We start from the raw sequence: 16,928 nt of genomic DNA on the forward strand, positions 1-16,928 counted from the left end.
GGGCAGAAATAAAGTTGAAACCAGACCAGACAGCAGAGAGGAGATAAATCAAGTAGAGGACAGATCAGATGATAGATAAGATAAGCCCATCAAGTGCAGAGATCAGATTCAAACCAGATTAGGAAGCCGATGAAAGAGATGACAGATAAGAAATTAACGATCGCTTAGATACCAGATCAGATGAGAAATAACTGACAGCATTCAAGAGCAAAAGTCATATGTTGAAACCCGATCAGAGAACAGATAAGAGACAAGACAGATCAGGCACAGAACAGATCAGAGGATAGATAATGGAGAACAAGTCAAGAACAGACATCAGATTGGAATGAAATTCAACAGAATATTAGATAGAAGACAGATCAAGAATCAAAGATCAGTCAGAGAACAGATAAAAAGAAAGAAGGAAGAACCAGTCAAGAGTTGAGATAAGGTTGCTGACAAATGAGAAAGCAGATGAAAGAAGAGACAGATCAAGAATTAACATATCTACCTAATGTAAAAAATATACCAACTGTGAAAACCATAGTCCCAACTCTGCTACAACTTACTGTTATCATAGGTCAGGGTCTACACTTTTTCCTTCAAACCTTTATTTGTAGAGGCCGCCCTTATCTACTGTTGCATTATGCAATATGGCAATCTGTGTCTATAACACATGGGCAAATAGGGCAGACACTGATTTCCACAAATCAGTGGAAAGATAAGGTAGAAAATGGTCTTGAGATCAGATCAGGTTGAAATCAGTTTAGAAATTGGAGAAGAGAGATTAGGAATTAAAGAGCAGGTAGAGTACAGATCAGGTTGAGATTATAGAGAAGGCAGATCAATAATTATAGAACAAGCAGAGGACAGATCAGAGGTCTGAGATCAGTCAGAATGCTAGTTATAGCCTCTGTCTACCTGCAATATCTGTGGTGGACCAATGCTTGGGATGAAGTTTCTCTTGTCACGAGTTTTCTTGTGAGCTGATTCCTCATCTGAGGTCTTTAAATAATAATAAGAACAAATAATATGCTAACAATAAAATAATTATCTGGTAATAATAAGTGTCATCATACAAATCATCTCTACAGTTATTGAATTGAGAACTTCACAGCATATGCCATCAATTCAGTATGAAATATGAAATCATCTCTGCAATTATCAAATTGAGAACTTCACAGCACATGCAATCCATGTATTTACATTCTATTTTCATAGAAATCATTGTTCAATTATCAAATTGAGAACATCACAGCATATGCAATCCATCTATTTACATTCTATTTTCAGCCATTTTCAAATCAAGAACTTCACAGCATGTACTGTATTTACATTATATTTTGATACTGTAAATTCTTATAACATATGGTCTACAAAACAGAGAAGCATATAATATGCAAACTAGCATTCTAGTCATGCTTAAGTTATAAGCAAGATAGGGTAACCTCATTATAGCACACACTGTTATAACATGAACTTGGAATTAACACAGCTACACCATGGCTCTTGACTTTATTTCTTTGATGTTCCTTATTTTCTATGCTATACAAAACATCAGCCAAGAAGAAAGATGAAAATAATTCAGTTAAGTTTCAGAAAACTATAGTTCACAGATCAGAATAGCTATGGTTAGTTTTCATTGAGCATGGGGCTGTCTTAATCCCATTGAGCATGGGTCTGTCTTAATCCTATTTGCATGTGCATACACCAATACACATTCATAGGATTTTGATTATTATTGCTATACCACAGACAAAGTGCATAATAAAGTTGGCAGTTATGAAGCCCAACTACTATGCTGTAGCAATGTTCCCTGTATTGCCTCTCTGCTGTCATTTTAATAGATGCTTATTGGTCCTGCCATTATAATGTAAGATATGTATTATATACAAATTTAGAAATAATGACCCAACCAACTCCTTTATAATCAGCCAACAGACTCTTGGTGGCAGGATTAGTGATATTCTAGCTGACAACAATACTATCTTTCTGTCCATCTTAATATAGCCTTGCATGGAATGAGGGTAATTACCAAAGAAGCTCTCCATGGGAGGATGTTCCAAGCCTCCACATAGAGAGAAAGTGCATGGTTGCCTGATTGGCATTGGATGTATGCTGTGTTGTCTGTAGTGATCATGATGCAGAGATGCCTTATGCAGGTGATGAAACCAAGAAGTGTTCATTTCTAGATTGCTGATGGGGTTGAAAGCTTCTTTCCATAACCACCAGCCTTGCAAAGCTACTTCCATGGGGTCTAGGTTGATCCCTAAAACTACTTCCATGGGGTCTAGGTTGATCCCTAAAACTACTTCCATGGGGTCTAGGTGGATCACTGAGAGAAAATGGGTGCAAAGGAAGGAGTGAGGTTCTGCTGTGTGAATCAGAGAAATTTGTCAAGATTTCTCCACCAACACAAATGGTCATGAAACCTGGATCCTATGGGGGCTGAGTGGACATGGGGTCCATGGCAGGTCTCCAATTTGCTAAAAGCAAGAAAAGGAGGGGCCATATATGAAGCCATCCCAGGGATACAAAGTCTGCTGCTGCATTCTGTATCTTCAGAAATAGAGGTATAGATAAGTGGACAACAATGTCTTCTTGTCCAGCCTTGCTAGGAGAGGAAGTATCTGTGAGATTCTGCTGGGACGAACACGGACTGTTCCTGGACAGTTGAGGTAGTTCATAACAATATAAAGTAAATTCAGAAGAGGGAAAAGATAAAACTTTTCTTAGGTGGAAATATGGCAGATTTAAGTCAAAACATCCCAGAGAGATAAATTCCTCAGGATGACATGTTTCAGGACATTGCGCATAACCAATCAAAGTACTGGAGCATAGGAATCCATAAATTAAATTACCTACTATTAAACCCATCATCGAGTGGAAGCTAGGCCAAAAGGAAGAGTCTGAAATTAAAAGATCTCAAGTTCAAGATAAAACTGCAGAAATTTCATGTAGGCTAGGAAGATGTGAAAGTAAAGATACATATCCTGAAATCTACAGTCATTTGGCCTGATGATATTCCTGATGGATGTTCATGCCCTGGTATGCAACATGTGATGATGTCCATGCCCTTGTATACATCCTGTGATAATGCTCATGCCTTGGTACGCATCCTGTGATGATGATCATGCCATAGTATGCATCCTGTGATGATGCTCGTTACCTGGTATGCATCCTGCCATAGTATGCATCCTGTGATGATGCTCGTGCCCTGGTATGCATCCTGTGATGATATTCATGCCCTGACATACATTCTGTGATGGATGATGTTCATACCATAGTATGCATCCTGTGATAATGTTCATGCCTGGTATGCATCCTGTGATCATGTGCATGCCCTGGTATGCATCCTGTGATGATGTTAATACCCTGGTATGCATCCTGTGATGATGTTAATACCCTGGTATGCATCCTGTGATGATGTTCATGCACTGGTATGCATCCTGTGATGATGTTCATGCCCGGGTATGCATCCTGTGATGATGTTCATGTACTGCTATGCATCCTGTGATGATGTTCATGCTCTAATTTGCATCCTGTGATATAGTTCATGCCCTTGTATGCATCATGTAATGATGTTCATACCCTAGTATGCATCCTATGATCATGTTCATCCCTTCGTATTCATCCTGTGATGATATTTATGCCCTGGAATGCATCCTGTGATGATATTTATGACCTGGGATGCATCCTGTGATGATGTTTGTGCTAAGGTCTTTAATATTATGAACCTTTTTGAAGAGTGCAGTTTATATGCAAAATCTGAATTTATATTTCAAGTTATTTTTTTAATTATCTTTGATCTCTATTCTTTTTGATCACTCTTACTTTGCACTAAGTAGCCAGTATTGTGCTGATGTCCCATTAAACCCTGTACATACATACATATTAATTGTAACTGATGTCCCATTAAACCCTGTACAAACATACATATTAATTGTAACTGATGTCCCATTAAACCCTGTACATACATACATATTAATTGTAACTGATGTCCCATTAAACTCTGTACATACATACATATTAATTGTAACTGCAAATAAAAAGAGAACACATGCTTATTTCAAGCCTCTAAGTAACTCAATAAATATAGAATGGATTTGCTTTTGAAAGCAAAAAAATGGCCCATCCCGCCCCAATGGCAAGACATCATTCTATGCACTGGTATCTGAAAATACTTAACATAAGGAATGGAAGAAAATCTACTAAAGCAGATAAAATTAACTTTTTCTCTGGATTGTTATATAAAAAGTCCTGTCTTTTAAGAATGCATTTTATTTGTTTATCTCAAGTGACTTTTGCTTAATCATGCTAAATGGCTTTAGCAAAAAGCATCAAAGTAAAAAAAAACCACCTCAAAAATACTTTAAAATGCAATATAAAATTGTATAAGGGCCTGAGAATAGAATGAAGTCAACTACATATTAATGTAAAGAATCAGGCAAAAGTTTGTCAACCTAAAGTAACTTTTGCTTAAATATGTTTGCAGTGTTTTTGTCAAAAGACATCCATTTAGCCTTAAATACTTAAAAAGGTGAAAATAATTAATGTTAATGTTTGTCAACAGAACATACTCAAGTCTTGGGCCCCACTCAAGGTATCTAAGTGTCAAATTTGGTCTGCTATGGATCAACAGTTTTCCAGCTAAGTTGCTTAGAGGAAATGGTTACATACAAATAGATGGACAGAACAAAGTTACATACAGACAGATGGACAGAACAAAGTTATGTACAGATGAACAGAACAAAGTTACATACAGATAGATGGACAGAACAAAGTTACGTACAGATGAACAGAACAAAGTTACATACAAATAGATGGACAGAACAAAGTTACATACAGACAGAAGGACAGAACAAAGTTACATACAGATAGATGGACAGAACAAAGTTACATACAGATAGATGGACAGAACAAAGTTACATACAGACAGATGGACAGAACAAAGCTACATACAAATAGATGGACAGAACAAAGTCACACACAGACAGATTAACAGAACAAAGTTACATACAGACAGATGGACAGAACAAAGTCACATACAGACAGATGGACAGAACAAAGTTACATACAGATAGATGGACAGAACAAAGTCACATACAGACACATGGACAGAACAAAGTTACAGACAGATGGACAGAATAAAGTTACATACAGACAGATGCACAGAACAAAGTCAGATACAGACAGATGGACAGAACAAAGTTACATACAGATGAACAGAACAAAGTTACATACAGATAGATGAACATAACAAAGTTACATACAGATGAAGAGAATAAAGTTACATACAAATAGATGGACAGAACAAAGTTACATACAGACAGATGGACAGAACAAAGTTACATACAGATAGATGGACAGAACAAAGTTACATACAGATAGATGGACAGAACAAAGTTACGTACAGATGAACAGAACAAAGTTACATACAAATAGATGGACAGAACAAAGTTACATACAGATAGATGGACAGAACAAAGTTACATACAGATAGATGGACAGAACAAAGATACATACAGACAGATGAACAGAACAAAGTTATGTACAGATGAACAGAACAAAGTTACGTACAGATGAACAGAACAACGTTACGTAAAGATGAACAGAACAAAGTTACATACAAATAGATGGACAGAACAAAGTTACCTACAGACAGATGGACAGAACAAAATTACATACAGACAGATGGAGAGAACAAAGTTACATACAGATAGATGGACAGAACAAAGTTACGTACAGATGAACCGAACAAAGTTACATACAAATAGATGGACAGAACAAAGTTACATACAGACAGATGGACAGAACAAAGTTACATACAGATAGATGGACAGAACAAAGTTACATACAGATAGATGGAAAGAACAAAGTTACATACAGACAGATGGACAGAACAAAGATACATACAGACAGATGGACAGAACAAAGTTACATACAGATAGATGGACAGAACAAATTTACATACAGACAGATGGACAGAACAAAGTTACATATAGACAGATGGACAGAACAAATTTACATACAGACAGATGGACAGAACAAAGATACATACAGACAGATGAACAGAACAAAGTTACGTACAGATGAACAGAACAAAGTTACGTACAGATGAACAGAACGTTACGTACAGATGAACAGAACAAAGTTACGTACAGATGAACAGAAAAAAGTTACATACAAATAGATGGACAGAACTAAGTTACATACAGATAGATGGACAGAGCAAAGTTACATACAGATAGATGGACAGAACAAAGTTATGTACAGATGAACAGAACAAAGTTACATACAAATAGATGGACAGAACAAAGTTACATACCGATAGATGGACAGAACAAAGTTACATACAGACAGATGGACAGAACAAAGTTACGTACAGATAGATGAACAGAACAAAGTTACATACAGATGAACAGAAGAAAGTTATATACAAATAGATGGACAAAACAAAGTTACATACAGACAGATGGACAGAACAAAGTTACGTACAGATGAACAGATCAAAGTTACGTACAGATGAACAGAACAAAGTTACATACAAATAGATGGACAGAACAAAGTTACATACCGACAGATGGACAGAACAAAGTTACATACAGACAGATGGACAGAACAAAGTTACATACAGATAGATGGACAGAACAAAGTTACATACAGACAGATGGACAGAACAAAGTTACATACAGACAGATGAACAGAACAAATTTACATACAGACAGATGAACAGAACAAAGTTACATACAGACAGATGAACAGAACAAAGTTACATACAGACAGATGGACAGAACAAAGATACATACAGACAGATGAACAGAACAAAGTTACGTACAGATGAACAGAACAAAGTTACGTACAGATGAACAGAACAAAGTTACATACAAATAGATGGACAGAACAAAGTTATGTACAGATGAACAGAACAAAGATACATACAAATAGATGGACAGAACAAAGTTACATACAGATAGATCAACAGAACAAAGTTACATACAGATAGATGGACAGAACAAAGTTATGTACAGATGAACAGAACAAAGTTACATACAGATAGATGGACAGAACTAAGTTACATACAGATAGATGGACAGAACAAAGTTACATACAGATAGATGGGCAGAACAAAGATACATACAGATAGATGGACAGAACAAAGTTACATAAACATAGATGGACAGAACAAAGTTACATACAGACAGATGGACAGAACAAAGTTACATATAGACAGATGGACAGAGCAAATTTACATACAGACAGACGGACAGAACAAAGTTACATACACATGAACAGAACAAAGTTACATACAGACAGATGGACAGAACAAAGTTACGTACAGATGGACAGAACAAAGTTATGTACAGATGAACAGAACAAAGTTACATACAAATAGATGGACAGAACAAAGTTACATACAGACAGATGGACAGAACAAAGTTACATACAGATAGATGGACAGAACAAATTTACATACAGACAGATGGACAGAACAAAGTTAGATACACATGAACAGAACAAAGTTACATACAGACAGATGGACAGAACAAAGTTACTTACAGATGGACAGAACAAAGTTACATACAGACAGATTGACAGAACAAAGTTACATACAGATAGATGGACAGAACAAAGTTACATACAGACAGATTAACAGAACAAAGTTACATACAGACAGATGGACAGACAAAACCAATGTCTCCATCCCTGGATGAAGGGAAACATATATGTTGTCATTTAAGTTTGAATTAGTTGACAAAATGAATGAGTTATTGAGAATAATTGAAAAAACAGAAAATTTAATTTAAAATATTAAATGCAAATGACCGATACGGGGTGAACATCTGTTTAAAATGAAAATTATATGTGACCTAAATGGATCACACTGACCTATTCATAGTGGCTCTGAATGATGGAAGAAATCCAATCCAGTTTATTTACTGATACATATGTTAAAGGTGGAGACAAGAAAGTATACCAAAGAATATTCACTGTTACCTTTGTACAACTATGAACAGTAATACTTCTAGTGTATGTAGATGTAGGTGAGTACAATACAAATATGAACAGTAATACTTCCAGTGTATGTAGATGTAGGTGAGTACAATACAAATATGAACAGTAATACCTCCAGTGTATGCAGATGTCAGTGAGTACAATACAAATATGAACAGTAATACTTCCAGTGTATGTAGATGTAGGTGAGTACAATACAAATATGAACAGTAATACTTCCAGTGTATGTAGATGTAGGTGAGTACAATACAAATATGAACAGTAATACCTCCAGTGTATGCAGATGTCAGTGAGTACGATACAAATATGAACAGTAATACTTCCAGTGTATGTAGATGTAGGTGAGTACAATACAAATATGAACAGTAATACTTCCAGTGTATGTAGATGTAGGTGAGTACAATACAAATATGAACAGTAATACCTCCAGTGTATGCAGATGTCAGTGAGTACGATACAAATATGAACAGTAATACTTCCAGTGTATGTAGATGTAGGTGAGTACAATACAAATATGAACAGTAATACTTCCAGTGTATGTAGATGTAGGTGAGTACAATACAAATATGAACAGTAATACCTCCAGCGTATGCAGATGTCAGTGAGTACAATACAAATATGAACAGTAATATTTCTTCTAGTGTATGTAGGTGTAGGTGGGTACAATACAAATACGAACAGTAATATTTGTAATGTATATAGGTGCAGGTGGGTGCAATACAAATATGAACAGTACTACTTCTACTAGTGTATGTAGGTGTAGGTGGGTACAATACAAATAAGAAAATATACATTATATACATTCTAGTGTATACTGGTGTAATGGGTACTGTATACATGTGAACAGCAATACTTTCTCATGAATGTAGGTGTAGGTGGGTACAGAACAAATCAAGGCATTTGACCTCTTGAAAGTGCTATGTACATGTAGTGAGACCCATCCATCCATCTATCTGTCAATCGCCACATCTCCTCATCAGCAACCAACAGATAAAATTTCACTAACTCTACATTTATATCATCTCTGTGGTACCCATATGTGAGAGGGGTATGATCCCTGGCCACATGGGATGGTGTTAAAGATCCAATGTACACAAATTTAAATAACAATGACTGCTTCATATATGCATGAGACCTGGCCACATGGGATGGTGTTAAAGATCCAATGTACACAAATTTAAATAACAATGACTGCTTCATATATGCATGAGACATGTTAGTATTACATATTATACATAAGATGGATTTCATACTATTACCCTTGGTCAATGTTTGGGGGGTGGGGATAATTAGTGTGCCCTGGGGCAATTGGTGTAGGGGGGTGTTTTTGTAATATGCAGTACAAAATATAGGGCTATGCAACATAAGCCACAGTAGCTGCTTTAGTTGGAATTGAGATATAGTTTTGGCACGAAAGGTTTTACTCCTGTTTCATGCAAACAATAACTGTGATCACAGATTTCATCTACACTGTATTACAACACAGGCATCAGAAAAGCACCATTGTAAACAACATTACAGCTTTCAACATCATGCAAAAAGTACTCACTACTGTAATACTGATATATTTTTTCCTGATTAAAATAACAAAAAAGCAGACACATTTTTATACACATATTTTACATTTGATCAATTTCAGGATGACATGACCTGTACCAAAAATCTAAGTGTACTAGAATCTAAATACAAAAGTAAATACAGTACCAATCATATATTTATTTTTTAATTAACTGACTTGAGTTAGTTGTTATGTAACAAACATTGTTTTCTCTGATCCCATGTTAATTATCATTTCATTAAATTGCTACATTTGATCATAACACACACACACACACACACACACACACGCACACACACACACACACACACACATTCTAATTTTAGTAAAGCTTAACTGTGTCCTTTGGTATAAAAAGTTTCCTGTTTGGCCTACACAGACCAATTTTCGATACTTCTTGCATAATTTAAAGAGACAGACAGCTAACCTAATTGGCCAAGGATTTCATATTCCTTCCCAACTGTTCTGTAGATTTAGATTTAATCACGTATTGTGCAGATTGTAAATATGGGATGAAATCCAACCATTTTTATACCAAAGAACAGAGTTAGGCTTTCATGAAATTAGAACTAGCAAACAGGATGTTAATGTTGTGACAAATTTTAATACAAGCACCTTGTGTGATTATTTAACAATAGATAGTGAGAAAGTACATGGTAAAAAAAAATTATATGTTGGTAAAAGAATATTCTGGATCACAAAGCTGAACACTTTGTCTCAGAAATGACTAAATTCTCAATTCAAAGAGAAAGTGATAAGTATTAAATAATTATGTCTTGATGCTATGCTGTTTATGATGTTATTTTCCATTTGTTAACATTCAGAATTTACTGATAAAACCCAATTAGTTTAAGCATGTGGAAAATGAATACGACTTTAATATCCATCTACCTATCTACCTACAAATCATATCTACATTAAGTGCTACAAGTAATACCAATTATGTACCAGGTCAACTCATTTAACTGATTACTCAAATACTGTTATAAATATTATTAAATAAGTAATATATTTAAACTTTTATTCCATCGGCCTACTCATTCACAAATATGATCAAACATACCAAGGGAACAAAGTAAAATGAGTAATCAGTAAATAATAAGATTTGTTCACAGATATCATTCATCATGGAGAAGTTAATTCCTCAATTTGTAGCAAACTTAGAATTCCTGAACAGGCACTCTGAGATTCCCTATTAAATAACATCTATATTTTACTAATAGAACAAAAATATAAAAAAATTGAGTTTTGACATTGACTGTTGTTTCATGAAATAACTGTCCCTAGTTTTTGAAAAATAAAATCTTGTTTCATTGTGAATTAAAAACACCAAAAATCATTGATGAAGTATATAATGTTTATGTGTACATGTAATGGTTGTTGAAAACTACTGAAGCAAAATTGTTAACGATCTTTCAGAGGTTGGGTATCTTGAAAAAAAGAAATAATTCTTACTGATAGTTATTAAAAGTGTGATTTTAAAATGAGTAAACAGCCATTAAAAAAAGACTTATCCCCCTCCATTGTGGGTATTCTCCATGTCCAGGATGGCATCTACTTAATTTGTTTGCAGTCCCTTTTTACCCTCACTTATAGTGTTTGTGGACCTTGTTGTGCATTAATTATTGAGGGATGTGTGTGTGTGTGTGTGTGTGAAAAACTTCTGATGATAAATATATTATTTCACTCAAATGGTTACTTCAACATTTGACAACCAATATGATTAAATGTTTCCTTTTTTTCTTGCTGAGAAGATGAAAGTGTTTCCCATAACGAACACTGTTACCTGACTCAGTGATTATGATGACAACAAGATAGAACCATAGGAGTTTGACATTTTATCAATAAAGTACAATGAAATCTTTGACAACATGAAATCACCTTTTTTATCAGTCCCCAAACAAAAATTTATGGTACCAATAAGGTCATTTTGTGACTCAGACTCCTGTGTTAGAACTGATTCTTTTTCATGTACATTTTATTTTCTCACATCAGCATTCATGAGAAACCTGTCATAAATTGTTTCTTGCTTTGTCAACTGAGCAAAACTGAAGCAGTCATGTGACAAGTCCTGCAACATTATATCAATGTCCATTTGAAAAAAGTTAATCTATCAGATAGGTAATCTGGATAAAATTCTGTGACTTTCTTATAACTCAATCATTCAGTGAGATTGTACAAATTGCCAAGTCTTTCCTATAACCCAATCAAACAGTGAGATTGTACAAATCACCAAGTCTATCTTATAACCCAATCATACAGTGAAATTGTACAAATCACCAAGTCTTTCTTATAACCCAAACATACAGTGAGATTGTACAAATTGCCAAGTGTTTCCTATAACCCAATCATTCAGTGATATTGTACAAATCGCCAAGTGTTTCCTATAACCCAATCATTCAGTGAGATTGTACAAATTGCTAAGTCTTTCTTATAACCCAATCATACAGTGAGATTGTACAAATCACCAAGTTGCACAGTCTTTCCTATAACCCAATCATACAGTGATTGTACAAATCACCAAGTCTTTTCTATAACCCAATAATACAGTGAGATTGTACAAATCACCACGTTGAAGATATAAATTTCCTTTTTCTGAACCAATACAGTCATTTATTATTACTGAAAAAAAGATTGCTAATCCCTACGAATGTAATACAAACTAGTTATGTTAGCTGCAACTTGACTGGATAATGTTTAAGGCTAAAAATATAACTCTTGACAGCATTCTAAAAATAGAAAGATGTCACTAATGTCAACAATAGTTCTCTAGACCAAAGATCACATACGGACCAACATGTAAAAGATCACATATAGACCAAAGAATAGAAGAGTATCTCAGATGAAAGCTTCATGAAGGATCCTTCTTGGAGAAAATAATTTTGAATAAAAAAACCCTCAATTTTACATAACAAAAAGAAGATGATTACCGTATTTACCGCATATGTTGGGACATGATAAAATAATTATTTTTTACCCTGTCCCAGAACTTATGGTGAAACATTTTTTTTACTTTGGTCATATGTCCCAAGACTTAAGAAACGAAATAAATTTGTATTGCATTTGTGCTTGCCACCCCCCCCACTGCACACTGCAATAAAATAGATAAATAAAACGCTTAACTGACAATAAAAACAAAGAAACTAACCTTGTGTTGTTATCATTTATTCCTTTTTTCAACATGAGCATTAAAGAATAAAATATTTCCACGAAATCCGTATAAGTGGCATAGGCTTCCATACTTTAGCGTGTATCAATTATGTCCGATACCACACACCATGATGTTCATTGACATGAACATTGAGAAACAATTGTGTGTGGTTGTGCTCAAAGGTTTGAACATGTTATCCGACTGAAAACTGGAGCCAACAAAATCGCAAACAAGAGGAATTTAGTCAACCGATATCTTGAAGACGCCATACACGCATGACACAGTGTTGGGTGGAAAATAATCAAGATTGAATTATATCCAGGTCTACAGTATGACAGTATGCCACAAATAAAAATCGTCATTTGAAAACACATTCACTTCAGTGCAAGTGACAATCTTTTCACTGGCTCGGGTTACAAAATTATCCTTACTATTTACCCGCAGACATCAATGCTCCCTTGTATTAATTGTAACCACATATACCAAGCACATAGAAGCCCTGGTGGTGAATAAACATGACTGGCAGCAAGCAGTTAACTCCTTCTTTGAACCTACCGACAGGACATCAAAGACAAAAGGTTATTTTTATTACAAAGCAAGCCAATCTCAGAAGCCGACTTTGGTTACTTTTTTTGTAAAGGATATCAATACAAAGGTTATTTTTTTGCAAAGCAAGCCGACATCGGAAGCTGACTATGGATTCTGTGAAGTGAGCCAATTTTTTTTTTTGAATATACAAAGACAGCCGAGATATGGAAGTAAACTTGTGTTCATTTTCAACTGTATTCACGGGAATTTTAAAATGAACTGAAATAATGGAGCAAATTTTAAAGTGATGCAATATAGTGCTTTGTGCACAGATGTCTATGACCCAGCAATATTTGGAGAAAATAAAATCATGTGATGAATTCGTGAAAGCCAGAAGAGAAGCAAACGATTTCGCAAATGAGAGGGAAATAATCAACCGATATATTGAAGGCAACTGCCATTCATGCATGGCACGGTGTTAGGTGCAAAATAGCCAAGATTAATTTATATCCAGGTGTACTGTATGACAGTATCTCGCAAATAAAAATCATTATTTGAAAACACATTTACTTGAGTGCAAGTGACAATCTTTTCGCCGGATCAGGTTACAAAAGTATCGTTACTATTTACCCGCAGACACCAGTGCACCTTTGTATTAATTATTACTTTTGATGCCAAGCACATAGAAGCCCTGGTGGTAAATAAACACAATTGGCAGCCAGCAGTAAACTTCTTCTCTGAACTTACCAACAGGACATCAAAGACAAAGGTTATTTTCATTACAAAGCAAGCCGACGTCAGAAGCCGACTTTGGACTCTGAAGCCGAATTTTTTTTAAAGGATATCAATACAAAGTTATTTTATTGCAAAGCAAGCTGACCTCGGAAGTCGACTATGGATTCTTTTAAGTGTGCCGATTTTGTTATTTTTTAGCTTTGAATATACAAAGACGTCCGAGACATGGAAGCTAACTTTGGTTCCTTTTCACCACTGTTCACAAAAATTTTGAAAATAAAGTGAAACAATGGAACAGTTTTTAAAGTTACACAATACAGTGCTTTGTGCGCGAACATCGATGACCCAGCATCATACAAAAGATGTGGAGAAAATAAAATCACGTGATGAATTCGTGAAGGCTAGAAGAGAAACAGATCATTTCGCTGACAATATGATCATTAACATGGATGAAACTCTAGAATACTTTGATCACATTCCTGGATGGACTGACGATAAGACGGGTGTCAAAAGTGTGAGAATTAGCAAGACTAGTGCAGATTTGAAAAAAATCTGACTTTTGTCCTTGCAGTTTCCACTTCAGGTGGTGTGCTGCCTCTAATAATTTTTCACGGTATGAGAAAGCTAAAAAAAATATTCATGTACCAAAAGAATAGATCGTACATGTGCAGGAGAAGGGTTGTGTTGATGAGATTATGCTGCAGTGGATTAAAGAGATTTATCTCAAGTACACAGTTTTAAATTTTTTTAAATAAAATTTCAGCTGGAGTGCAATTTCCGACATGTAATTTTCAAATGATTTAAAAGATGTCCCACAAATTACAACTCTAAAAAAAACGATGTGTCCCAGAACATATAGTGCACAAAAAAATTACTTTTAAAATTAATTTATGGTGTCCCAACAAATATGGTGTCCCAACATATACGGTAAATACGGTAGTTATGAATGAGTCACAGACCCAACTGAAGATGTATGTCATTATGGATACTTACATCATCTGTGTCACTGCTAAGCTCCAATATGGGGATTCCATACTCGTCGTTCAATGGTAAGAGATGCAAAGGGGTGTCTGTGCTATAATCCAACTTTCCCTCTTCTGCACATTAAATGAAATAAAGCAATTATTATCACTTATAACACTATTTACATTATATTATTATCACTTTATAATATTTACATTATATTATTATCACTTAATAATATTTGCATTATATTAAACTTAGATTTCTGTAACATTAACTACAAGTAAACCTTTATTATCTTTATAAAAATGTCTTGACTTTTCATTCATCTTGGTCATTGATATTTCCTGGACCTATTACTTGTTCTTTAGTATTACATTCATTTATGTGAACAATCATTTATCTGGATAAAATCAGTATCTCCGAAGAAGTATTGAATTATTGGTGTTTGACTGTACATGTTATGTTTCACATACACTAAATATTATTCAGTATTACTATTTACATCCATATTTAAGGAAATCAATTCCACCCTTCATTACTTATCCTTCAAAATGTTGTTCAATTTTATTTATTGATCCCCAGAATATCAAGATTAACAAAAATCTGAAATGAATATCACCATAATCTCTAAGTTTTAAATCTGAATGAATATTTATAGAAATTTAGATTAGACAAAAATTGAATAAGTCATTTTAATTGATGCTGGTTTAAACAGCACTTTTAGTTTTTCATTTGGCTACATCATGTCAAGGATATGGGATCTAAGTACATTTCCTTAGGGCACATCAAGGCAGCCAATCAAGCAACAGCATGCCAAGGATATGTGAGCTAAGGCATTTCCCTAGGACACATCAAGGCAGACAATCAGGTAATATCATGCCAAGGATATTGGAGCTAAGAACATTTCCGTACAGCACTTCAATATAGCCAATCAGGTAAAATCATGCCAAGGATATGGGAGCTAAGTGCATGTCCCATGGGCACATCGATGCAGCCAATCATGCAATAGCATGCCAAGGATATGGGAGCTAAGTGCCTTTCCAAAGGACACACCAAGCCAGCCAATGAAGAATCACCTGGGACTGTATCAAATCTATGACCCTTTGATAACAAGTCCATTGTTTGACCAACTGTACAATCACAGTTCCCTAAATTTTAACTAATGAATGCATTAGTCTGACCATACTTTATCAGAGATTCACAGTTATTTCATTAGACTTTAGGCCTAGGTCAATCATCAGACTTCAGGACGGGGCCCCGAGTAGTCTAAAGAACTCTCTGCTACGGATCACTGCCATCTCATCTCTGTCTGCGCCGGTTCGAGTCTCGGATTCAGCCAATGTGGATATGTGAGAAAGCTTGCCAGTAGCTTCTCGTGCGTCGGTGGTTCTTTCCGGGGTTTTCCCAGGTTCTTCTTCCACCATTAATACTGGCCGCCATGTATGGCCTATCGTGTGCTGAAAAATAGCGTTAAACCCCAAAACAGCAAAAAACAACAGACTTCAAGCCTAGGCCAATCATTAAACTTCAGGCCTAAGCAGATTATTAGACTTCAGGCCTAGACCAATCATTAGACTTCAGGCCTAGACCAATCATTAGATGTCAGGCCTAGGCCAATGATTAGACTTCAGGCCTAGGCCACTCATTAGACTTCAGGCCTAAGTCAATCATTAGACATCAGGCCTATGTCAATCATTAAACTTCAGGCCTAGGCCAATCATTAGACCCATTTGTAATAGAACCAGCATAACAAATATGTATTAGTGTGAGCCTGTGTACACTTCTATATTTTTGCATTTGTGCATGTGCACATGAGAGAGAGAGAGAGAGAGAGAGAGAGAGAGAGAGAGATTGCTGGCCCACAAGCTTCATGAATTAACAAGATGATATTTGCTGATGGAAAGAAATTACCAATCAAGATTTCTTGATTTCAGTATCTCCAGTTTAATTTGACCATTTTCCCTTATACGAGTTCAATCATTAGAGTCTCAAACA

At 35.3% G+C, this 16,928-nt stretch overlaps 1 protein-coding gene across 2 annotated transcripts in view; it reads right to left on the reverse strand.

The window, feature by feature from the left end:
- Positions 1-16,928, reverse strand: part of LOC149798754 (glutamate-rich protein 6-like) — a 107,759-nt gene that overhangs the window by 56,750 nt on the left and 34,081 nt on the right. For both annotated transcript variants that reach the window (XM_089957628.1, XM_089957627.1), the window contains exons 8-9: positions 14,961-15,064; positions 901-984 (exon numbers count right to left, since the gene is read on the reverse strand). In XM_089957628.1, coding sequence (XP_089813754.1) covers positions 901-984; positions 14,961-15,064 — 188 coding nt within the window. The remainder of the gene's footprint in view (positions 1-900; positions 985-14,960; positions 15,065-16,928) is intronic.

The sequence above is a fragment of the Sinohyriopsis cumingii genome, chromosome 5, assembly GCF_028554795.1.
Source record: "Sinohyriopsis cumingii isolate HCF-2022 chromosome 5, ASM2855479v2, whole genome shotgun sequence".
NCBI lineage: Eukaryota > Metazoa > Mollusca > Bivalvia > Unionida > Unionidae > Sinohyriopsis > Sinohyriopsis cumingii.